Below are 27,343 nucleotides of genomic sequence, written 5' to 3' on the forward strand. Positions count from 1 at the left end.
TGGAAGCTGTCGTTTGTTAAAATAAAATCTATCTAAGAAAATCTAGTTCTGGCTCACTTCAGTTTCAAACAGCATTTTCTTACAATCAAGGGAACAAGGGTAAACAACGTCCGTTACCGTAACAAATGGGGCTGCACACAGAGCCGGTGAATGGACTCCACGGCTACGGCTCGGAGCCACTGGGGTTTCTCACCGTCCAAAAACTTCACCAGCAAGGACAGGAAGATCTCGCACTCGGTGACCTGCCACACACACAACAGACACACCCGTCTGGCATCTGCTGGGCACAGTCTCTGGGTATCACATTACTACAATCCTCTACAGGCTTAGATTCACAAATAAAAAAACGTAATTGTACTTTTCTATGAACACTACGCCCACTTCAAGGCCATTTTGAATTGAGACACATGGGTACATCCACAGAAAGACAGAATGCAGGATTAATGTTTATTATACCAGAAATATGTCTATTGTCTATTAACGTTAGCAGAGCACAATCTTGTATTTAAAAGTTATGAAAATGTACTCCACACATCTAGAGATGACAATTATGGTTTATTATGGACATTACTGACTGCACACATCTCATGTAGGAGAAACAGAGGCATAGTGAATGAAACGCCTACACCCAGGTGGAAGAATGTGAACAATTACAGTCTAATCTAGAAAGGCCAGGCTATCAGCCGGACAGCTTCTATAAATACGTACCAGTAGGCTGTAGAAGTGCTTGATCAGAACTGACACGACTCGCAGCAGCCGCATACAGATGGGGAAATAAGGCTTCTCCACTGGAGCTGGGGAGGCGCTGGCGTTGCTGCCTTGTCTGAATTTAATGTTGGGAGAGAAGAGTTTAATTACCAGCGGACAAACTCTCTCCTTCAGGAGGAAGCTGAACTCCTGATGCTGAAAGAGAAAAGAAGAGAAGAGAACAATTAAGTGGGATCTGAGGGTGAAATTGTTAAATTATAATTAAATAAGGTTTCCATACTTAATAAGATATCTGAGAATGTGTGTGTGTACGTGTTAGATTAGATGTGAATCTTATTTTGATAAGTGTAACCATTTACAGCCACAAACTAGTTATAATAAATAATGTAACTAAGCATTGTTACAAAGAGTCACTTTTACAGAGTTTATTAAAGCCTGTAAGAAAAATAACAAAACACTGGAAAATTGGGCGTTTCTGCTGCCTTTCACTTACATGTCATCCTTGCCTTCCTGTGGTACCAAAATGATCTTGGACCTGTATTAACTTACTTGCAAAAACACCCCAGGAAAATCATTCAAGACAGACTCCAGCAGCTCAAGGCCAAACGTCCGGGTCATTTCGGTCATGCCCACTAGCCAGTACGGAGCATCTGCATTGACTAGTTGACACAGATCCTGTTTTAAAACAAATATACATTTTGTATTTACTCAAGATAATATATCCCATCATTAGGGTCATGCTTTCTATGCAACTTTTATGCACAGATGTCCCTGCAGCCACTCCAGATATAGCAGTCAAATTCACAATTAAGAAATCAGCACGCTTCGACTAATTAGAAAAATAAAAACAAATTATGTTGAGCATAAATGGTCATTGAATAAATTAATGCGTTATTAGAAACAGAGAGACCTAAACATGGAGTCTAAGACACTGCAATCAAAACTCATTTCACTGAGCGAACGCACACAACAATATCCACCTGGTGTTCTGTGCACCGATGGGAATAATTTATTTTCCAAAACTTGCAATTATCTTGGACCAATTTCAAAAGTCAAAAACAAACATTTATCATCAGAAAATATTCCTGGAAAAAACTGATAATCCCAAACTATGTCCAATTCTGAATAAACATGTAATAAATGTGGGAGCAGGTCAACTGAGACTATCTACCCCATACTGCTTATTTACACAAGACTAAAAATGTACAAATGGTAAAGATGTCTTGACACACTACCGGTAGTTACTGACGAGGCTACAGATTTAAAAGATTGGTTTGTTTTGCACATTTAGTTTATTCTCCAAGGACTATCAAATACCCCTGAACTGAAAGTAATATCAGCCGATAGAGTTAATCTGCACTCTGTAAATCGGTGGCACAGGGCGTTGTGAAATGATTAAACACACAAAGTAATTTTTTATAATGTGACTGGATTTGAATCCAAAAATCCCAGTTACACAATCAAGGCATATAATTATATGATTCGACATTTACTGCCCGTTTCAGTACATTAGACTTGTAATGACGCATAATAGCCCTTGCCAGGAATATCTGGGCAAATAATTTTCTCAAAGCAGATAAAATATAACCGTTAACAAGCAAAAAGCTAAGTTTTAAAGATCACCTGACAGAAGCACTCCAACAAGAAACCTGTACTGTACCCATAAAGTGTCCTTTAAAATGAATGTCCGTAGCTGCTGCCGGTTAATCAAGGCACCAATGCGCCTCAAAAGATTGACTAATTGAGATGATTAAAGGAATCAGGAGATTATTAATCAATAAGTGGTTTAATGAAGCAGAAACATGACCAAATACATGGCCTGGGCATGTCTTGGCAAACTCCTCTTATGGAAGAAGTGCATCCAGTGAATCATATAGACTTTAACACTGAGGTCTGGGGCTGATTTGCAGATACAAAGGAAATGTAACACATGCACTCCTAGGGCTGTTGTGTGTGGTTTCCAGGGCAGTTGAACACGGCCTTCGAGTTTTCAAAAGATAACGTGAAAAATAGTTACTGTACATGAATTTGCACAGAGTATTATATACATTTTCTCAACGTATTGGAAAGCAAAGTGTGGTGGGGGTCAGCTTACTACAGTGCTCCGATTACCTGAAATAACATGTATGCATCTTTAGCACAAGGCCTCAGGGTGCTGATTGATCTTCGATTGCTGTTTCCTTGGACTGGCGGTGGGTGTTCCACAATACCTACAAGAGAGTTTAATTGTTTTAGTTCGTCTCCCACAGCGAGTAATGAACTGGTTTGAGTAAGGAAGCCATTGGTAACAAGCAACATGGGCTTGTCTCCCCTCCTCCAGTGTGTTAACGTAACTGACAGCAACAGAAATGCTACTATAAATTAAGCTTGTCTTTGAAGAGTGTGGTTTTGTTTTTTTGGTCACAAGACAAAAAGATAAAGATGAGGCCGTAAAATAAAGTTAGGCTCCTAGTAGGGATGTCAATACAGTTATTGTATTTCTTTAAATCAAAGTCATGTGGTATGTTGTTACTCCCTGATGAAATTAAGGAATAAGATGCCTTGATGGCTGTTTTCTTGTTAGTTAGTTTTTTAACACTGAGGTGCTACAAAAAAAAAAACATAGGATGTTGATTAAGCATTGAAGCTGCAAAGGGATTCGGTGAGCATTTAAAATGAAGAATCATGTCGGCAAAACTATTTTATTTTGAGCCCTGCCTGTTCACCACCAGCAAAGATTTTTTTAAGCCAGTAGGAGATCCTACCTTTGTATCGCTCGTCCTCAGCCACCATTCTTTCAAAGACCACCGTCACTACCTGGCGCACCGTGGCGGCGGCAGTGTTGTTGGTGATGTTGTCCTTGGTGAAGTGCAGTCGAAAGCATAGGACGATTGCCTGGAAAAAGACAGATTCACCGTCTTCAGTGCATGCTCAGCGAAGAAAGGGTAACTTCACATCATAATAATCTCAAGGTGCAGCTGCTACCTTTCAAAAACAACACTCAGATGTTCTCTGATCAATTCCACTATGTGGCATACATAACATGTTTAGAATAATACCTGCCATGGCAACTAACTTATCAACAAAATAATTATCTTCCAGAAAAAGGTAAAAAATTATAATCTGAAAGTGGCTGTGAAGCATGGAATCACATCTGTGTGACAGGCTTAATATCTGTAAAACTGCAGTCACACCATGTCTGAATTGAGCTCTGTCAAACACTCTTTGACTGCATTTCACTATAATGAATCATTTTAAAAGTGTCAATGGTAAATACCCTTATACGTGGAATTTAACAAATTGGTAAACTCTCATAAGGTTAGGCTGAGTGTATAAAACAAATATTTATTGAATTAACATATAATAAACAGTCTAAATAGAAGTATTTGACTTTCCATTGAGAGGTAAGATTTAATAAGATTACTACATGTCAGTGAGTTGTTTTAATTTCATTTATTGACAGACACTTAGCAGACTAAACGAATTAAAATGCTCAACTGATATACCTTGGACAGAGACTCATCGTGCACCACAGTGTTGGTAGTTAGAAGAACCAGAACCGTCTGCAGCAGCTTGAGTTCTTCCAGCCCGTTCTCCATCAATAGCCACAGCATGTTGATAATGTTTCCAGCTGCAGCCTGAAACAATCACCCACAAAGAGAGCTCTCAGTTTCACCGACGCTTGAATGCATTTCAGAGACTCAGAGGCCTGCAAGAGTCAGGAGAGGGAACAGTACTTTTTCAAAAGACAGTGATACTGCCAGGGAGATGCTGCAAGCTGCTTACAAAGCAGACAGCTCGGAATTAATGAAGGTCAAACGCATGTGGTCTTCACTGGCCCTTAGGAATACACCTGGTGTGAAAGGAAGAAAGAAAATAAAACCTTAAACTTTCTGCTTCAGCCCTGCCTGGCTCTGTATGGTTCACTTCAAGTGAGATTAAACCCTTTCTTTAATCATAATACAATGTATAAAGTGTAACAATGAGAAAACCTGGCCCTACATGGCTACTTTTTCTTGTTAGCATCAGTCATTTCCATTATGTTTCTAAGCCCATTTGGAATTTGTTTCAAAGCAATTCTCTGCTGCTGTTTCAGCTCAGGTTAGCCCTTGTAACATCAGGAAACATGCTTGTGAAGAGAAGACTCAAGGCTCACGGGGAGTAAGTCACGGTTTGAGGAAAATGATTGCACAGAATTCCAGCGCTTCAGAGGGCAGTCGATATACAAATACAATAAAGATAACAGCCTGTTTTAGGTCAAAGTATTCAGCCTTCACTTTCCTTTATGACACTTGAGGGCTACTTTAGGCTTCCAAAAGCGATTATCCTATCTGGACTCTTTTCAGAGAGAATCTCTTGCTAGAACACTGTTACTTGGGATGGAAAAGTGGATCTGACTAGATGACAAGATCAAGGAATCACCAGATCTCTTAACTGGAAGTTCATGCAAAGCCTTTTAAAATTAGATGTTGAAAAAGGAAAAGACCAAAGAAGTGAACAGGGTAAATAAAGTAAAACAATATATTTCTGCTTGCAAAGAAATTGGCAGTGAAAGGCAGTTGGACAACTAATTGGAAACAGAGAATGCCTGGTTTGTTTATAACCTTCAATTCCTTTGTCACACACACACACACTGCGTTCCTAAATCCCCAGAGTTATGTAATAGGAGTGAGCAATGGACCATAGAAAAAGCTTTAATGAAAAGCTCAAAGCAGGGCTTTGCTGATAACACGTCTGATCTATCTGGAGACCTTTTGCAAATATACGAGGGCACCGGTGTTTACAGATAAACTGTCATTTTTATTATTAGTTTACCTTGCCCATGTTATTCTTTCTTCTTTTTCTCCCGAAAAGGGAATACATCTGCTGAGCACAGACTTGGAAACATCCCCAAGGAATGTTGGGGGAGGCAAGGAAGGATACACACGAAAGTGAAGGAAGAGTAGTGAAACACAAATTATGTACAGGTGTCAATCTAATTAGGGCAGTTGGGTATCATAATTTCACCATGAGGGCTCACAGGAGATGCTCACGGTTCCTGCTCATATTAATTTGTGCAGAAAGCAGCCATCTGTACTCTGCTGGGCTACATACATGCCTTTCAGTATAATTAAATTTAATTGCCAACTGTGTAATCACGTCATTACAAGTGATTTTCCTCATATTTGTGTTTCTTAACCCTGTTTGTGAGGTCCATCTCCTTCATAAACATTCAGCGACAGTTGCAAAGATTTTCCACATCAGAGGGTCCAGGGGCATCAGATCAAGTAAATGTGATCAGTTATAGAAAGCATACCCTTCTGGTACTGCTTAATTTGGTTTGGTACTTTCAACAGAACCTCTTCCAGACCTCCTAGGCTCAAAACGATGACCTTTTGAGACAGCCATGAGCAATCACAAAGAATCTGTCAAGGTGACCTTAATGCTGACATACATAAAGGTTTGTTAACTGGTTTGAAAGATTAACCTTTTATTACATTTAGATGGACTTAAAATCAAATCAAATACAATTCACCTCCTATTCTCCTGGCTCTGTTTAACTACATTTTGTGTTTATTGTCTTATCTACACACAGAGTAGGATATGAGGGGGTTTTCTGAGTTTTCCATTTTCCAATTGTATGACAAAAGCTCCTCTACCAACACCTTCAATTCTACTGTATTTCCTGAGCGTATGTTGTCATAGACTCGGTTGAAGGGCTCCTTGGTTTACCTCAGACACCACTTCGTGAGACATTAGCCGCTGAATAGCTGCCAGGCACAACTGCGTTATCTTCGGTTCCTTGGTCCCGCAGCCCATGAGGAACGGCTGTACCACTTCTGAGCTGTTATCCTTCAGAGCTGGGGAGAAGATGTCGAAAGAGCGTTAAACCAAACTGGTTTGAACTGGAAGCAAGAAGTGCGTAAAGCTTTCATCGAACATCATTTCACTGTTTCATTAAAGTCTATTTTTAACATTGTTGGAGGCGTTCACAAATATATAATCTTCAGCAGTGTGCACATGTATGAGAACAGCCACTGTGAAAGTAGTTTTGATATCTTGGTATACAAAATAAAACCACTCTTATTGAGAACATTGGGAAACTGCCAATACAGGGAAATTCTAACTATATGGTGACTTTTTAGACGTTAATTTAGACACTAATCCATTCCAACAGTCTTGCATTTGGAAAGAAGGTGATGGAAGAAAGTTTCATTATTAATTATTTAACCGTAATTCACATCTAAAAGAGGCTGAACTGTGTTTTAATTTTTGTGTGATAAAAAAACAAACATAAAAAATATACCACTAACATCTGTAGTACATCATTTTGAAATGTCTTAATAAAAATACATGTCTTGAAGGAGTATAATATAATTCACTACTGTATACTGAGATCAATTACATAACGTCTTTCAACCAATGATCATCTACTATTTTTGATCTTTTATCACTTGCTTCCGTGTTCCAGGCAAATCCTACGTGGCGTCTTGAAACTGGAACATAAACAGATGTTCTATATGCCTTATAGTATTGGTAAACACAAGGGCTTATGGGAAATGCAATGCAGAATTTAACTGCTATTAAAAGTTAGACCACATGACAGAACATCTAGAGTTTGATAATTAGCCAGCATACTGATACTCCTGCAAGAAACACAAATATTTAATGTATTGCAAAATGCACAATCAAGTTCATCAAACATATAAAAGAGGCTGAAAGTGTAAAGCAGTAATGTCATGACTCCTATATATAAAAAAAAAAAAAAATCAATACTATCACTGTAATTCCCTGTACCTTAGACACAGTGCAAGAACTGGAAGAGTCAAGAGACTTAAAGCTTAATGTTAGATGTGAAAGTACTAGCTTGATACAACATTGTACTGGTATAGGCTACAGATACATATCAAAATCTAGATCAATGTGCTCTAGTTGTCTGTACAGTATAGTAATGCATTTCAGCTGATGGGAGTTTTACTTTTTGGGGTCATATTTAGGTAAAAGCAAAATAATGGTAGTATATGTTATTAAAAGGACACCTGACTTAGCATTGACTAATGTCCTGCAGAACATTAAGTGACTTTATTATTCTCAAATCATGTAGAAGTAGAGCAGCTATCTTGTCATTGTAATTGTGTAGCCACCTCATTGTCTTAGGCTTATATCCCAAATTAAATCATATCACAAAGTCCATGCATACAACTCAATATGTCATTCAACTATGTAAAGAATAGAACCTTAAATTAACAGAAAGTTGCAGGTTTTACAAAACAGCTTGTTGAAAACTGTCTTTTGCAGTTCTCAAATATTCACCATTTAAATGTTTTTAAATAAGGAACCTCTATAAATATGAGAAATGAGTGCATCTAGCAATCAGAAAAACAGGAAATATAAACAGAGAGAACTTTAAACTTAAACACCACATGAGCTTCAGTAAGAATTTAACTTCTTACATTTTCTAAGTGCACTAGTCCAAAACATAACATAGCTTTTACTGTGTACAGCTTAATAAAGACAGGATCAGTTTAAATTGTATGCCCTTCATATGAAGTGAAACCCCTGAAAAGTGTATGTGCTAGCTTAAATACACTTTTCATGCAACTTCATGACAAATAATGCACATTGCTCAGTAGCCTGAATTCACATGAATAAAGAAAGCAGTTGATCTCAAGAATCTAGGCTTTTCCCCTCACAATAAAAACTAAAAGCTGAAAGCAATCAAACCTACCTGCCAGGATTTCTGTGTTTCTTGCAGCTATTGTTTTAATTTTCACTATCCCTGACTCCGCAGCCTGCAAGAGAAAAAAGCATAATGCAAAATATAAAAACTAAAAAGTAAAGTAGACATTAAGCACACTGAAAATCTTTAAAATGTCTTTGAAAAATGTGTAAACATCTTTTGGTTTTTATTTTACAGCCTGGAAATTAATTCTAACCTTTTTTTATTATTATGTTAAACCATACTGCAGTCAAGGTGTTTATCCATAAGGGATCTACTTAAGAGTCCCTGTAGACTCTTTGATGTTGTAACATTGGGAGTTATCCACAATTAGTACAACTACAATGAGTGCTGAGTTTGTTATTTAGTAGTTGTAGTAGCAGATGTTAAACATAATTTGTTCATTGTTATGAAAAGGACTAAATACAGGCTGGGGCAAAGTTCACATACATTTCCAATTCAGTCATCATGGGGGCTTGAAGTAGATGTAAGATGCTGTAAAGAATTGTGGAAAATAAGGCATGTTGTGAACAACTATGCATATTCCTGCTATTACATATGAAACTGAAAACAGTCCTGCCTGTGGGGGGAAAAAAGTGTTTCATACATGAACTCAGAGGCAGTATCACGTGTCTGAATCAGAGGGGAGACACAAAGGCATTCTTCTGCTTTCAGAGCACATTTGTACAATTGATTAATGGCCACTTTTACCAAAGGAAACAAAACATTGATCGCACACAGTAATATTCATCATTCTTCACAACATGTTCAATGCAGATGTGACCAAGTTGGCAAGATACTTCCAAAAGTTGAAGAATCAAAGGCTCGTTTCACATTTTAGTCTCTTTAAAATGTACCAGTTCCAAATACCCCTCTCTGGGCATGCCTGAGGAAGCTGTGCACCCTTCGCATTAATCACAGCCCTGTGTGAAAGATCTCCCTCACTGATGCCCGGTTTCAATTAGCTTAAATGATAATCACGTCTGCTGCCCACAGCTCCTGTGACAGCTCCAATTTATTTAAGGGCAGAAATAACTGACTCACACCATAGTTAGCTACAGTGCAACATAAATATAATTCTTTAGTTCATGCGATAAGGTCTATTTTCTGTAAAAAGTCAAAGTATTAGTATAGGAGGAAAAAGCAAACAAGAATGCTTTAAGTTGAAATCATTACGTTTAATCTGAAATATAAAGCCAAATTAAAAAAGGTTCTGTTAGAAGCCAAGTGTATCGTATATCGCTGTAATTACATTATTGTGGTTACAATAATTACAACAGGTCAGTGGGGTATTTTCAAAACACCAAAAGGCACTCTTTAATCATGGAGGCTAAAGCTGATAAGTATTGGTGTTAAACTGTGTGCTTCCGGAAAGTTCATTAGTAAAACATAATACAATAATCTGTATTGTGAATGGCCCATTCCTTCCACATAGCAAAGAGTAATCTACCTGTTGCTTCAAATTAAAGTGCCACCCACATTCTCACAATGGGTCTCTTAAAACCAAAAGAAGTTGCCTAGTAGTAAATTGATAATGCACATACACAATTATTACAAAACAAATTAGACCATCCTTTAATAATAATAATAATAATATAAAGCTTTGAGTTTCATTTTTTCCCCACTTCCCACCCAAATGCATGATCCTCCTTCTTTACAGATCAAGACATAGGAACACATATAATACTAATCACTCTTCATACTGTCCCAAACTAACTCTCTTTACCAGATGTTAGCACATGATTCCAGTTCCCCAAACAGCTAAAGGTGCTAGACAACTGTAGTGATAGTGCTCCATATTAGTTTGATTCCTTTACATCTCTGTAATGTGTTGCTTAATGTGTTTTGTGTAGTAATGTTGTAACTTTCAGTAATATTGTGTAGATGTAGTTCACTGTTTCATAAAACATGCAAGTTTCCTTGGATAAAGGCATCTGCTAAAAATGCATATGAAACCATGCACTGTCAGACTTTATTGGGAAGTGGTAATGGCTTTCCATGCATGCATTGGTGGTTAAACAAATACAACACACTTCCCACAATAACATTATGTTCCCTGGAGACTGCAACTATAAAAGCAATTACATTAGGGTATAATAATGCTATGTTTTCACTTCCTCTTTCCAGGTATAGCTGGGCTGAAGCTGCATGACAATCATTCTCACTCTGAACCACATGAGGGCCCCAGGCTGGTCCAAGTGTGAAATTCAACATTCATTCATATTAAATCTGTTATTCAATATGAATTAAAAATGAATAGTCACAGAGTGTTACCAATAATGATTCTTATTGGAACAATATCTAGACTGTGTGGTCAAATGCAAGTTAAACTGCATTTAAATATAAAAAAGTGCAATTAGTAAGAACTATTTTGCATTTATTATTTTATTAACACAGCCTACAATAAAATGTTTAAGTAAATGTTACACAATGGGAATGACTCAAAAGTACTTCAAATGCATGAGAGATGCTGTTAAATAATTAGCAAAAGCTTAAATTCAACAGAGTGATACTTATTCATCAAGTTGAGACCTGCAAACCACTGTCATGCATTCACCGTAATCAACTGCAGCTGTTTTTTTTTATCCATCCTCACTACTCAGATATGACACCTGAATTAAACTTAATCAATAGAAAATTCTATGAAAGTATTTGTGCATTTTGTTAAATTTGTCAAATGTGTGCATTTGTATTTAGTTTTGGTAGTGAAACCATCACACCGGCATTTGCATCGAAAAAGCTAATTTGATGCTGTCATTTGCATAACATTTCAATGCATTTGACCCCCAGTCTGGTTCTAACATAAGGCTGCTAAAGTCAGCTGAACAGTAGTAGTATAGGACCTTAACAAACCCAGGACTGTTGTGTGTTTTCCTCTTTTCTCGCTTTTGTTCATCTTCCAATGACCAAAGGCTGTGTGCATAATTTAGTCAAAATCAATTCCGGCTAAACCAGAGGAAATGCATCCGACACATGGGCAGTCTCTTTAGCCCTGACCAGCAGTAAATGCTCTCTCTGTTCACTCCACTTCTCCATACCATATATCCAAATCCACAGAGACCATCAAATAAGAAAACACTTTGCCTGAAAAGAAAAACTTGCAAGAGAGCCATCTGCCTTTAAAAATAATCCCAGTGCAGTAACAGCACAGAGAGCAGAATACCAATTTCATAACCTCATTCAAAGAAATCCAACATTGAAATTCCACTAACATAGTTATGGACTCTTAAAATATAAATCAGTAATTTTGTATTTCAATATATTTATAACTAAACACAAAGTTGATCATATTCACCAGAAAGTTATCAGAAAGAATTCCGAAAAATGTATTATCGTTTTTCCGGGGCTGACAAACCGAGCACCATGTAAACCCACATAAGCCAGATTTTAACAGAAGTGCACAGGCAACATTTTTTCCAAGGATACAAACAAAGCCATTAAGCATTTGCTGACAATTCAAAGTTCAAAGCATATTATTTTAAGCAGGCTAATTTAAAACAGGGTTCTGTAATGTGATTTAGTAAACGCATAGACCGTAACTCAAAACCAAAACAACCAATTATTTGGCGGAGTTGTGGCGAGCAATAAGCAGTTTAAAAAAGATTCAGAAAGGAGCAACTAACATGATTCTAAAGCTATTTAATTATTTCAGCTGAAAGTGTAGGGGAACAGATTTAAAGCCTCATATTGCATAGATACAGTGAGGGGAAAAAAGTATTTGATCCCCTGCTGGTTTTGTACGTTTGCCCACTGACAAAGAAATGATCAGTCTATAATTTTAATGGTAGGTGTATTTTAACAGTGAGAGACAGAATAACAACAAAAAAATCCAGAAAAATGCATTTCAAAAAAGTTATACATTGATTTGCATGTTAATGAGGGAAATAAGTATTTGACCCCTTCGACTTAGTACTTGGTGGCAAAACCCTTGTTGGCAATCACAGAGGTCAGACGTTTCTTGTAGTTGGCCACCAGGTTTGCACACATCTCAGGAGGGATTTTGTCCCACTCCTCTTTGCAGATCCTCTCCAAGTCATTAAGCTTTCGAGGCTGACGTTTGGCAACTTGAACCTTCAGCTCCCTCCACAGATTTTCTATGGGATTAAGGTCTGGAGACTGGCTAGGCCACTCCAGGACCTTAATGTGCTTCTTCTTGAGCCACTCCTTTGTTGCCTTGGCTGTGTGTTTTGGGTCATTGTCATGCTGGAATACCCATCCACGACCCATTTTCAATGCCCTGGCTGAGGGAAGGAGGTTCTCACCCAAGATTTGATGGTACATGGCCCCGTCCATCGTCCCTTTGATGCGGTGCAGTTGTCCTGTCCCCTTAGCAGAAAAACACCCCCAAAGCATAATGTTTCCACCTCCATGTTTGACGGTGGGGATGGTGTTCTTGGGGTCATTCCTCCTCCTCCAAACACGGCGAGTTGAGTTGATGCCAAAGAGCTCGATTTTGGTCTCATCTGACCACAACACTTTCACCCAGTTCTCCTCTGAATCATTCAGATGTTCATTGGCAAACTTCAGACGGGCCTGTACATGTGCTTTCTTGAGCAGGGGGACCTTGCGTGTCACCTTCTCACCAAGCTGCTTGGCGATGGTCTTGTAGCCCATTCCAGCCTTGTGTAGGTCTACAATCTTGTCCCTGACATCCTTGGACAGCTCTTTGGTCTTGGTCATGGTGGAGAGTTTGGAATCTGATTGATTGATTGCTTCTGTGGACAGGTGTCTTTTATACAGGTAACGAGCTGAGATTAGGAGCACTCCCTTTAAGAGAGTGCTCCTAATCTCAGCTCGTTACCTGTATAAAAGACACCTGGGAGCCAGAAATCTTGCTGATTGATAGGGGATCAAATACTTATTTCCCTCATTAACATGCAAATCAATTTATAACTTTTTTGAAATGTGTTTTTTTCTGGATTTTTTTTGCTGTTATTCTGTCTCTCACTGTTAAAATACACCTACCATTAAAATTATAGACTGATCATTTCTTTGTCAGTGGGCAAATGTACAAAATCAGCAGGGGATCAAATACTTTTTTCCCTCACTGTACATGCTTATTCATGACAGTATTACAAACACAACCAAACATTATTGAAACAGGCATGATATACATGCATTGTATCCATTTAAAATAGATATTTTTATTTTTACAGACAGTGCTCACACTTATAGCACTAAACTGGGCTGTTTTATAGATTAAACGTATATATATTTTGAGCCCATTATAGTAGCTGCATATTTCCGCGCATATAGTCTGCATGTATCCCTGTCTGCTACCTCGTGTGCAAGCGGCAGACAGACGCCCAGCGTGGCTGATTTAAACAATGAGCACACTAAAACAGGCTTCACAAACACAGAACAGCTTGATGTAAAATGGGTGACAAAATAATATACAAAATATATTAATACACAATGCACTTACAATTATTTAGAAAAAAGCTTAGCTGATTTTTAGAGAACATTTTTCCCACCATTAAAGATATACTTACCATCTCCCAGCTGTTTAAATAGAGCGCTTCACAATAATCACATAGTTGTTTCTTGGCAACTAGCAACATTTTGCTTTTTATTACATTTTTTAATGCACCTCAAATGAATGCTCTGTGGTGAAAACTGTCAAAGGTCTTCTGACTAATCCCCTAAACATTTTGTTAAAACATAATTCCAGTTTGTTTGCTTTTTCATATCCTGGTGCTCGGTTTTTAATACATTAGAACGTTTCAAACGTGTCAGTCGGCAAATGCATCTCATCGAAGTGTCAAAGTATGGCAAACTGATGCTGCCCAGCTGCCACCAGTAATGTACTTGGAAACATTGGCATCCTCTGATAAAAAAAAGCCTCAATCTCAAAATAGTCACAGAAAGTCTCCATTTCAAACAGCTCAACCTTTCTCCTGTCTTCTCCTGTTCTTTCTTTCGTCCTTATTCTTATGGTTTGCTCCAAAAGGACAGATGGCAAAAGGACGATTTGCCCTTTTCTCCAGTACCTGAGCTCTTGAACCTTCAGTTACCAAGCAACAGATCTTCAAGTAAGGCTGGTTTCCAGTGCTTACAATACTGCCGATTTCCACTAAAGTCCTACAGTGAAGTGTAAAATTAATCTCCAGAAATGTGAGCGGGTCTCTGCTTCACCTCTCAAATTCGCAAGTCTTTGAATTTTAAATGGCAGAGAGACACAATTTCAGAACCGTGGTGAAAAAAAATTTAATCGCTGACTAAAACAAAAAAACAGAACATTTTCATATGCTTTTATGAGCAAGATCTGGACATTAAAGATGAGAAAAATAATTAAAAAGCAAGGAGAATAGGTGTCGATTTGTATTTTGCTGGATTCGGCTGTTCAGTTGTATTGAAAACATTGCAAATGAACCAAAGCAAAAAGCAGTTTCCATTGTTCAGTGAATGGAGTAGCCTTTTGTGTACCTGCTTTCTGAGACCAGTGTGAAGAGAAAAATAAAGGGAAAAGATAATAGAGCATCTCTAAATAAACACTGGACTTTCAACACAATGAATACCACTGTTCACATTTACTTTTTAATTAAATGGCAAAGACCCTTTAGGCGTAATATAATCTGGTTATACATAAATCATTTGACGATTTCTTTCTTTGGATGATGGCTTCAGCTTGCCTAACACAGAAAAACATGCCGATTTCGAAGTGCTAATTTAAGCCGTGCAACTTTGCATCTGTATACAATACAGCAGAGATGAGTGAATGGACATCACAGAAGAAAAACAGGATGAGGTAACTCAAAGGAAAAGGCCTATTTAAAGGGGTGTGTGAGAGTATATTGGCAGGTTCTTTCCTTCCCCCAAAAAATATGAATTCAGCGATTACCATGCCAACCAGTGGCTCAATAAGCTTTGTACTACGATTATGTATGAGCTTTCAATTCCACTTGGCCTGACACTTACAACAGGTAGAAACAGATTAAAGGTGAAGTCAAAAGAGGTGTGATGCATCAGGTGTGCACACACGTGTATGAGAGAGAGAGAGAGAGAGAGGAAAGGAGAACAGAAACAAGGAATATTAGACAACAGGAAAATAAAACAAAAAACAAACACAAATATTACAAAGCAGGGTCAACTAGTTTCATTAGGATTGCATAACATCATAAGCTGTCACACATAAAGCACAGCTGTACAGCACAGAGCATCCAGGAATCCCATCAGGCAAACCTGTCTTGAACTGTACAATAGCTACAAATACAGCACAAAAAGCCATACCAAAAAAAAAAAAAAAAAACTCCCCAGCAACAGTTGTAGGCCTTCAAGCACATTCCCCGGGAACAATTCAAGAGCTCAGCATACCGAAAGCTGGGTAAGATAAAGTTGCTAATCAGATGCTAAGAAAAACAGTGTCATACTGTCCTGCAAGCTCTTTATCTTCTGGAGCTCTCCCTGCTCTCCCTGAGAAGAGCTCTTCAGTCCTACCTCAAAGAGCACACAATCACAGAGACATTTGGTTTGTTGGACAGTAAATGATCCTGCCCGCTGAGTCACTGCATCTGATTCTACACAATTTGCAAGGTCTTCCATTTTTCTGAAACGGTGAACATGGTGTATGGAGTGCCGTGCTGAAAGCAAAGTTAAGATCAGTGTCACTTAGAGATCTAATGGGTGAGAAGCTGCCTTTTTTGTAAACGCATCCTGTTTTTGCTGCTGCATTTTTTGTTTCATGAAAAGAAATCGGCACGATCTGTAAATGTGCAAATTAGAATTAACTTGAAGTGAGCCTTTAAGAGCAAGCAGATGGCATGCCCAACATTGCATTATAATTTCCCACATTGCTACAGTCATTTATTTCCATAATTTAGATAGGTTTTTTTTTTTATTGCACTAAAAGATTGAAATCTCCCTCACTAATAAACCATGTAATATGTCTACTCTCATGCACTGTATTTTTGTTAGTGAAGGCAGTGGTTCTTCCAGAAGAAGAAATAATTACAAACCAGAGCCATTACATCACAGGTGGTCATTGTTTGGTTACAAGCACAGGGAGGTGTGTAACAATAATACACTAATGCTCTTGTGGTAGATTCTTCTTGAGAGAGTCAAAAGGCAGACCAGAATGGCACAGCTGTCTTCTCTGTACTAAAAAAGGTGCATGTGAAAGAATATCTATAGAAAGGGGTGAGAAAGGCATTACCTTTTAAATATGTATTATATACACCATTCTTATGTTCATAGGTCACGTTCGACCACATGTAAAGTCCTCACACTGAAAGCTTGACCATTTGAACTGCATACATTATTTCCTTTCCTTTCCTGATAAGGTTGGTGTGTTTTAATTTATAATACTGTTCAACTGGTTGTGGTTGTTTTTTGCACTTGAACCCCCTTGGGTCACGTGGAAGAAAAGAAAAAGAAAAACAATATATTTTAAAAAGTGTCAAGATCAGAGAGGTAGTGAAATTCACTTACAGATTTTGTCTGTGACAGTATGCTGCAGCTTGTGGAAATGGAAGCGCTGTCTGCTTCAATGAGCTTAAGTCAGACGACTTAAAAAATTGCCCCCAAGGTAGTGAAACAAACACGTTTGGTCCAACTCACGATGCACTGGAACTGTTTAGCTGTTGTGCGGTTGATCACATTTGGGATTATTGTTCAAATGATCTACTGTACATTTTAATAATCTGTCCATCCATTACTAGATTTCAAAGCTAGTGTGCAGTTTATTACAAATTAAGTAATACTGGGCCGGCTGCAATTATGGTTTTATCTAGTATCCTCACATCGCACTTATCTGCTGGAAGGAAGTGATACAGAAGATTGAGAAGGAGCGTCTACACAGGGCAGTGGATCAATGGCAGACATGGGGTCAAATGCATTTGCAATGCTCTTCAAATACTTTGAAGATGGTGTTCACCCCTATTCATCAAAGTGAGACCTTATCTACCAATTACCCTAACTTAAACTTTAATTTTCGAAATGCCATCTTCAAAAGGTGGAAAAAGGTCCAAAAAGAACAGGCAAGATCGATTGGATTGGGTTGAATTAGGAGAACAGTATTTAGAAGGTCTCCACTTGATAGGGTCGGTCACAACATCACAGATAAAGAACATTGCAAATGCCCTGGTCCTCACATTTAAAAGAGCTGGAATCCTGTGCCACATACTGTTGCAACTGAAAGTATGTCCTTCTTCTGAAAAATAATACTTTATTATGTGTTGGCTGTTTTCTTATGTGTTATAGCTCAATCCTTACAGGCTTTGGATTATACACCTGAAATCAAACTTGTCAAACTAGGGGAGGCCAGTATATTGGTATGAATTTTGAATTCTGAATTTTGAAGTCTGATTATCAACTCTTTATTCTCACATTTTAGTTTGATAACTCCAGCTACATGCCTGAGACATGAGATTTCCTACAGAAAATTACAATGCCCAGAATGCCACACACTGTCAGCATGTTTACATAGGATGCATTCATGTCATGCAGACTTCCGTCATTTTCTGTGCAGCATATGATCATTTAGCCAGTGAATGCTCAGACTTTCCAACAGATTGTGGTCACATTCTGTGATGCTCAACCAATGGGGTCGGTGGAATTCTGCAGATCTGCACAGAACTGTGGAAATCTATGCAACATGAACAGAGAAGTGGACACTGTTTTAGATCATTAACATGCCCTTCAATAGGCTCTTCTTGATCAGCCTTGTAAAATGAGATGTGTACTCTGCTAGGTGGGAAGAATTAATGGGAAATACAATAGTTGTGTTTTTGTTAGTCTAACAATGAAGACCTGATTTGTCCTGGTGTGGTTTTGCGTTCATGACAGGCTGGGTCGGCCTCAACTGGTGCACTCAAGGTTTGGACACTAGAACCATTTTCTTGGAGAGTAGGCTCAGCCTTCTGGGATGGCTTTCCTCAAGGCGGGCAGGGTCTTCTAGGGACACTTGTAAAGTGGGGAGCTGCACATCATTATAGGCTCCCATTGATCATGTTTGTTTTAGCAGTCCTGGAGGTGGGATGAGGCGAGGAACAGAGGGGGCATAGGTGTACTTCATGAACATCTCCTTGGGGTCATGAAAGGTGAAGGGAGAGGAGGGGGCCTGCAGATCGACAGCAGGGTCAAAGGGGAGAAAACGGGTGAAAACGGGTGAAAAATGGGTCCTATCTCCACTCTGCAGAGGTTGTTAGACTGTAAAAGAAACAAGAAACAGTGTTGTAAGCAGGGAGACACCACTTCACTGTAAACAACACCATATAAATTATTCTAATTCTAAAATATATATGCTCAATTTCACACCACCAAATTTCCTATATTTTACATCTTTTCACTTTTGTGTGTTTAAGAACATGTTTTGGCATATACTTTTCTCAAATTATGTAATTAGTATGACTGTGCTTTACATTGTCTATCATTGCAAGTATTTTTCTTGTAGTTTACATTTTAAACAAAGCATAATTCATTGTTATATTTTAGTAATTAATAAAGCCTACAGCCTAAATCAAAAGTCTGAATCTAAGAAGACAGATTACATGTTGGACTATTTTCATATTCGTTTATGTAACAGCTCCTTACCTGGTTTAATGAAGAAGGTTGGCCCGGACAGTTGATGACTTTCTTGAAGTCGCTGTCCATCACGAAAAACATTTCTCATCCATTTTTAAATTCTAATCCGTCTGGTTAAAAATTAGTTGTTCTCCAATGCTGTATGTGAAGTCAGTGGCAAATACTGTTCTGATCGTACATGAGGATTCATCTGTTTCCATGGAGATTTGAGTAAACAGACGTTCTGCATTTGGAAAGTTCAACGCCGACTCTATTGGCTTCATGTCATAATGGGAGTTACCAATACATAACAATTTAATTATTTGTGTAATTAGTATATATTCCTGTTGATTGTTGAAACATCATAATGATTTGTATATAGGGTATGCATTGTGATTGGAAAAGCAAATGAGTATGTTAACTTTCCACACTCCACAGAAAGCAAGTGTGTGAACACTTTCAATTAAAACTGAAAGTAGCCTTAAACCCTTCTTCCAGCACCTGTTTATAGCTAACTCCATGCACTCAAGCACAGGCTGAATGCAAGCCTGAAGGATGATGTCCAGTAAAGTATTTATATAGTGCCTCGAGTCAGAACAGATATTCTGTGATGTAGGCCTATATGTATCTAACTGAGATTTTGAATATTTAACCACAATAAGTTACTTGCATGATCTACAAGCAAGCACAATGGATTCTATTCCTCCTTAAGAGAAAAACAATTGTGTTACACAAGTTTGAAAAATACAGTATAGAACTTACTGAACAGCTTTTTAACAAATCTGAGTTCTTACCCATGGACCCTGTTTTTTTACAGCTTAGCATTCCCTTGATTACAATAAAGCTTCAGACCCTAACTGACAAGAAATGAAGTAATTCATACAAAGATGTAGCAAGAGGTCTGTTTTTCGTTATTTATTCACATAAAACTCTTCAGGCAAAGAACCATAAATATGGGATTATTGCTCCTGAGATTAGACAGGTAGACTCCTATTACTACTTCTCTTAAACAAAAGAAACAAAGTTACACAGCTGTTATTCATCCCGGATAAAGACCTGAAGACCCTCGACTCGTTGTTTGTTTTTCATTTTCCCTAAAGAATAATTTACCCACAACTATTTTTATTTCAGCTTTTTAATCAAGCACCCCATTAAAGGTTTATCCATGAAAGGAAATGAATCACTCCACACTATTTAAATGAACTGTGAATTTGGTACAAATTGGTCTTTGAATATATATAAAAATAAAAAGATAATAAATAAACACCTTTCACCTTCATAAATGACAGGATAATGTGGTCTTTGTGCAATTTCCTGGCTAATGTGAATTGACAAACTTCAAATGAGGAATGTAATAAATAATAATAAATGGGTAACTACTCTATTGCAAAGTACCAAATGATTTAATTTTAAAAAGCTTTAAAGAGTTGATAAGTAACATACAAACAAAGTGAATGCACATCATGCATCTTGCCCTGAGCAACAGAAGACATTTGCGCACTTGATACTGAGAATCTGCTGCCACCACCCAAACACTGGTGGTATTTTATTGCTACAAACTTGATTAAGTAAAACTTGACCTAGAAAGGATTTGGTTCTTTCAGTGAATGCTTTGAAAATCCTCTTATTTGGTTTGAGTAAATCCTCCCAGGATGTAATAAGCTGCACTCCTCGTCTTGAAAACCAACAACGTTAGAACTACACCTCAAACACAGTCTGCTAATGTTGCAGCATGTTTAGCAATGGTCCTCCCACCGCTGAACACATATATTCATCTTATCATTAATGCATTTATAATATTTCTACTACAAACTTTTCTTTACAGTTTTCTTGAGGCTAAAACAGTGTTCAGCAAACTCAGAAAATACGTCATTGATACGTTTAGTTTAATGAACAATATAATCTAAATGCATTTAAGAATAATAAGAATGCTACAAATTAAAAGTGTGAATACTTTTAACTCTGTCCTTACAAAGGCCCAATCCCCCATTAATCATAGCACTCTTGGAACTGTCTGTACCTTTGCAGGCCTCAGTTACAGAAATGATAAGAAATTAATAGACTTTGGGCTTATCTGAAATGTAGCACACTTTGGCCACCCTCTGATCTTTAAACTGTCTTTCTGCTTACCTTTAACTTATAATGGATTTACTACATCCCTTTAATCTAAAATGAATTATTCCAACACACATGTATTAGTGTTAAAACAAAGAGGCTCCACTGCCAAATATTTAAATTGGAGATGGTTGGCTAATTTTCCGTGTATATATTCCATCTGAATTCAATCTCTGTGCCTGCTGCTTCTATATTAAATTTGACATACTAATACTGCTCTCAAACACCACAGTCCTCAACTTCCCTCAGGCTCCAGCTGTCTCACATGTCACATCACTGAACTTGAGACCACTTCTCACAGCAGTGTATCAGCATTGGTTTAAATGGCAAAATGTACTCCTCACCAAAAGCTTCACATAAGCTGTACGATAGCAGATGTCAGTGAGGCCACTACCAAGTCGACTCCAAGTTCAGAAGCAGAAAACAGGCTTGTGTTGCTGACAGATTACGAAAGCATTGTTTTTTCTTTACAGCATAGTAAACCATTCTTTGTTACGACCACTTGACCACACTTCTTGCTGTTCGGAGTTGACACCTCAGTACATGGGAAATACTCTTTTTGCAAAGCCATTTCTGGAGGTCTCAAAATTCAGAAACCTCTCACCAGCGAATGGAACCGTGACTGAACCTTCAAGTGCTAAAAGAAGATCACGAAACCATAATACCAGATTGATTTTCTGCAATGCAACATATTCAAAAGCAATGTCATCTGTACAGGCACTTTTCCCCTGGTAAAATGAACTTAAAAATAGAATACAGAAATGGAAAAGAGTACAGCAATATTTTTCCAATAAAACCGTGAAATTCCTTCCTTGCTGTACTTTAGAGGCCTGCCAATATTGAAATGCAAATTATACTTTTCTCTTTATGACTTAAGGCCATTTCACACTGTTATGTCATTTATTATCCATCAACCAAAAAACTCTATGCCTTGAGTGTGTTGCATATTAGAGGTGTTAAAATTCTACATAATTGAAGTTCTCGCTTTGTGTAGCTCCAGCACTGATTAAGAAAATACAATATTTACATAATGCAGTGGAACAAAATAAGGATACTAGGTGCACCTTATATTGAAATCTGTAGGTGGGTTGATACCATAGCTTAGACCTGCTGCAGTCAGATTGTGTATGGATAGTCAACATCTTCGATTATGAATGTAATAAAATCCAACTAAAATACTAAAAATAATGCATCACTGGTTAACAACAATTACTGACTTGGTTTGCAAGTGGCAATAGACTGAGTACAATTAAATTACCTGTCACACCACAATTGGACATGATCAAATATTGGTGAATTGGCACAGCGTGCTGAAAATGATGACTTGAAAAGGTATCCCCCAGAGAGAAGAGTTTGGGGGCCTTTGTGGAGGCACTTGGGGATACAGCTCTTGTTGGAAGCAACCCTCAAAGGCACTGCAGCTCATTGCAATACTGTTCATCTTTAAAGGCTAAGCAATGAAAAGAAAAAGCTGCTTCTCATTTACGTTGCTGCCAATCACCATAGCAAAGGCCAGGATGTTGTGTACTGTGCAACTGTTCCTGAAAACTAGAGCAGTGACAAGTATTTAAATGCTTTCAAACTAAATAAAAGAAAAAGAAAGCACAAAGACAATGGCAGTGTGGCAGTGTTAAGAGCCAGTTAACGGTGAGGAGGCAAATTTAGTTGGAGTGGGGAAGACAAAGCGATCTTATTAGATAAAAAACAGCAGCAGCAGTAGGTCTAAATACAGCCATTGTTGACAGCTGCAGGGGTTGATGGAATACAGTCTTTGTGTCATATAGGGCTTTTTGAAAAAACATATCTGCTTTTAGTGCATTTATAAAATAAAAGAAACATAAAACATCCCTCAATAAATTCCTTTTATCGTAAGGTAGTCTGTTTATTTTTTTTATTTTATGCATTTTCCTTTTCCCCTTTCAATCTTCTCTTTCTTTTTTTTGACGGAATGGTTGTACAGTCAGGATATTCCACATGGTTAATCGTTGTGGTTAATGCTTTTGAAGTTAAAAAGACAGCTTCCTGAAAAGCATGACTTAATATACAATGTCTGCATTTTGGATACTTTTAAAACATAAACCACCACTAGGATCACCCCCCCACCCAGGTCGGCCCACTGTCTTAGTCATTTTCATGAGAACGGCCCTTGATCAGTATAAGTTGCACACTCCTGATCTAAACATTAAAAACATCAACGGCAAATTATAGCAATACAAATGGAAATTCCTCTTTTATTCCACAGTAAGATGTTAAATTAATCAAATTTCTTGCTACACGGTTAAATACTGTTTATTTTGAACATTTGTGAAGGATTAGTTTTGTAATGTATAGGCCTCATTCTCTCTCTGGACAGAGGTACACAATGTACTTTACAAAACTAACAATTAAGCATTGATTTTTACTAGACCCGGCGACAAAGACAGGTAAAGTTACGGAACGTCCCTAGAAACAGTATAATGTTCATATCTAGTTTCAATTGGGTTTCAGTGTATTTATGTGGTTCCAGATATAAAGTAGCACTATTCACACACAGACACTATACATCCTGATAAGCACTGCTCCTCTTAGTGACAAATCACTGTAGCTCAGCCGTTATAGATGTAATTGTTCACCTCTTGCTCATATGTTTGGAGCAAAGGCTATTACAGTAAAAGTTTCTTACTGGCCACCCGACAGTGATAAGAGAAATGTGAAAGAAAAACATTAAAGATGTTAAATGCTACCTGCCAGAGGGAATAATGCTGCCGTGCAGAGCACTTCATTCACTCAAATCTTTCCTCTGCACATAATTAAATACATCTGAGTTTAAATTAGACCCCTAAAGTCAGTTTAAAATGGGTGTCAATTAGGGAGATAAAATCTGGAACCGCCAAGTTAAAACTTTTTGACCTTAAAATGAAACCCCAGTGTAAATTAATTACAGTGGCTAGAGGAGGTATTCATCCCCCTTGGACTTTTCCACATTTTGTTGTGTAACCTGACATTTTGACATTTCCCTTTGTTTAACACAACCTACTAAACACCTTGAAGAGGCAAGAGAAATTGTATTGTGAAAAAATTTAACTGAGGGGAAAAAATAATGAAATGTCTTGATTAGAAAAGTATTCACCCCTCTGTGGCAGAACCACCTTTGGAAGCAATTACAACTGTGAGTCTTTGGGGGTAAATCTCATCTGACAGCAATCTTCAAGTCTTGTCACAGGTCCTGAACCAAGTCCAGGCTTTGACTGGGCCACTCTAGGACATCTACACTTTAATGTTTTTCAGCAACTTCAGTGTAGCTTTGGCTGTGTATTTGGGGTCATTGTCCTGCTGAAAGGTGAATCTGTCCCAGTCTTAAGTCTTTTGCAGACTGAAGCAGGTTTTCCTCAAGGATTTGCATGTACGTAGCATTTTGCTCTCTACCCTAACAACTTCCCAGTCCCTGCCACTGCAAAGCATCCTCATTACATGATGCTGCTGCTGCTGCCACCACCATGCTTTACAGTAGGGCTTGCATTACCTGACTGATGTGCTGCATTGTGTTTTACGCCAGACATAATGCTTTGAATTGAACAGGGACTTTTTTCAGAAATCGCTTGCTTCTTGCCACTCTTCTACACCAGACAGATTAGTGGAGTACAGAGCTTTTGTTGACACATGGACAGTTTCTCCCATCTCAGCCATGGGATGCTGTAGGTCTCTCAGAGTTGTCATGGCCTCTCAGTGGCTTCTCTGATCAATGCCCTTCTTGCTCAGCTGCTCAGTTTGGGAGGACGGCTGCTCTCAGCAGATTCTGAGTGGCGTCGCGTACCTTCCAATTCATAATGACTGTGCTCCAAGGGATATTCAATGCATTTAAAGTCTTTTTATACCCCTCCCCTGATCTGTACCTTTCCCCAGCTTTATCCCAGGGTTGCTTTGAAAGCTCCTTGGTATTCATGGTGAGATCTTTGCTTTGAATGCACTACCCAACTGTGGGACCTTACACGAGGCAGGTGGGTTTAATCTGAAATCATTTTAACCACTTGTAATGCACACAGATGGATTCCATTCAACTTATTGAGTGGCTTCTGAAGACAATTGGTTGCACCTGGAGCTTATTAAGGATCGTCATGCATAATGAAGACATTTCTGGTTTTATTTTTAAATGCATTTGCTTTTTCACACACCCCTCCACTCCCCCATTTGTTTTAAATGCATCAAGATGTGAAAACATCCAATGGGGGTGAATACATCCTATAGGCACTGTATGTTGCTGTGTGAATGATTTCAGATTTAACACGTTGACCTGTCCTATATTATCATCCTCAATAGCTAAAACAGGTCTAGCAGGTTACAGTGTTTAACTGAGGTGTGTCAAATTATTGTTTTTCATGGAAGCAATAAGTGAATGCGCTTCATACAATACTGCCCTTGAGTCTTACATCTTGCTACTCCAATTCTGGTTTTAGATTATTTTTTTTTTTGTCTTACTCCTCAGCTATGAGCACAAGAAAAGAAGCAAAATGTGTTTTTCAGTATCAGCCGACAAACAATCAATGGCTGTTCTTAAAAATATTATTACGCGTGGGCACAGACAGGTCCCCATGTCAACATGAAACATTCTGGGACAATACAGTGTCAATTAAAATTATGAATATGATTTATAATAAGACTTGTTTGTTAATAATAAGACCTTTTCAACTCAGTATTTTGGTTATTCAGGTTATTCTTCCTCTGCCATTTACTGGGAGAGGAAAAAAAAAAAAAAAGTGCTGCTTCTGAACTGTATGAAAGTCTGCATTTCGTGGTGGGTTAATTCATACTCCAGAAATACACATTTACAGAAAAGCTGAGTAATTTCCTTTATTAAGAACATCACGTAGGGCAAATATGCCAATATGCAAAACTGTTTTTCCAGCAGTACTAGTACATACACACAATGTAAATCTGTCCAAAGACACTGATCTTAATAAATCTCCCCAAAAACACACAGAAAGTGTAGTTAAACACTGTACCCTTATCCCTAATCAGAAATTAACTGGTGTGTTTATATGTTGGAGAATACACAGTGTAATAACCTATGTATGTGTTATGGCTAGATTGCAATTGAAGACTGTTTAAGTGAAGACTATACTGATTCAAGAATTCCAGCTTTTGACCTCTGTTTTGTTGCTTTCATTTACAATTCAAAAGTAGTTAGCATTGCATTCAAAACGAACTAGAAACAGGCACAACCAGCTTAAATAAGCCCTGATGTGGGTCTTGATTTGTACTGCTATGAAAGCATGCAAAGCCCGGGCATGACAGCTTACTGTACCTCTTTGACGGGGGGGAATTTCTTCTTGCACTCCATAGACAGCGAGCGCAGATCCGTCTGCATGTTCTCCACCAATTTCTTCACCGCTTCTGGGGTGCTGGTCGTCATTTTTGCGCTGTTGGTCTCCGACGGTAAAATCTGCCAATAAAACCAGTGCGGACGATCGCGATGCCGGCACACGGTCCGGCCTACTCTGGGCTCTGGAGTAAAAATAAAACCGCTGTGGGAGCCGCCAGCTCAGACGGGTTCATTGACACGGACCGAGCCACTCTCTCTCTCTCTGTCTCCGGGTCCCCCTCCGTCAAACACACGCACCGCGGCGACAAGGACACACGCAGGCGCCTCTTACGAATTAAATGGCGGTCTCGATAGAGTAGGTTTTCATAGTAAGCATACTCCCAAACTGGGCTTCCAGGTGTGGGGGTGATTTGTCAATTTCAGCCGGGGGCTCTCACAGATCCTATCTCCACCATTAGCTGCGCCGCTGCGATCCCACAATGCCTGGGTGCATATTGACACGTCACTCGGACTTCCGTAAACAGTGTCCGGATCTCAGTGCAATCCCTGCAGCGCCCCCTGTCGTGCAAACTGGAAACATCATTCAAGTGCTGTGGTCCAAAGAAAGGGAAAACAACGTTTTGAAGCTTAAAAAATCCTGAATATACCAATTTCAGGGAAGGCTACCTGTATATGCATTGCCAGCAGAGCAGAAATCTGAAGCTGCATTACTTAAAACCTGCTTATAACATTAGGAGTTGAAGGAGAAGTGGTTTATTTGGTCAGTATTTTCTGTTAGAGCAATTTTGAGTTTGTTTTGTAAAGTTTTCTCCATTGTTGCTGGTTATTCTAAAATCAACCTATCATGAACACAGATCATTACTTGCACCTTTGAACATATTTTCACTGGATCTCTAATTCCAAAGTTCCTTGGTTTGTGCCGTGTTCTGAAGGCCACAGATTGTACTGATGCCTTAGTCACATAAGCTTCCCCAACTCATTCCTCTACATTCAGTCTTCCTATATTTTCCAGGAGGTATCTTTTGCTAGAGAAGCTGCTAAGC

General features: G+C 38.4%; 1 protein-coding gene across 2 annotated transcripts in view; it reads right to left on the bottom strand.

Annotated features, from left to right (window-relative positions):
* mon2 (MON2 homolog, regulator of endosome-to-Golgi trafficking) overlaps positions 1–26,772 on the bottom strand; it is a 52,408-nt gene extending 25,636 nt beyond the window's left edge. For both annotated transcript variants that reach the window (XM_066724276.1, XM_066724274.1), the window contains exons 1-9: positions 26,283–26,772; positions 8,396–8,459; positions 6,400–6,527; positions 4,194–4,325; positions 3,453–3,582; positions 2,821–2,918; positions 1,258–1,383; positions 709–903; positions 118–242 (exon numbers count right to left, since the gene is read on the bottom strand). In XM_066724276.1, the coding sequence (XP_066580373.1) occupies positions 118–242; positions 709–903; positions 1,258–1,383; positions 2,821–2,918; positions 3,453–3,582; positions 4,194–4,325; positions 6,400–6,527; positions 8,396–8,459; positions 26,283–26,390 (1,106 nt within the window). In that variant the 5' untranslated portion in view covers positions 26,391–26,772. The remainder of the gene's footprint in view (positions 1–117; positions 243–708; positions 904–1,257; positions 1,384–2,820; positions 2,919–3,452; positions 3,583–4,193; positions 4,326–6,399; positions 6,528–8,395; positions 8,460–26,282) is intronic.
* Positions 26,773–27,343: the final 571 nt, after the last annotated feature.

This window comes from Amia ocellicauda, chromosome 15 (assembly GCF_036373705.1).
Source record: "Amia ocellicauda isolate fAmiCal2 chromosome 15, fAmiCal2.hap1, whole genome shotgun sequence".
Classification (NCBI taxonomy): Eukaryota; Metazoa; Chordata; class Actinopteri; order Amiiformes; family Amiidae; genus Amia; species Amia ocellicauda.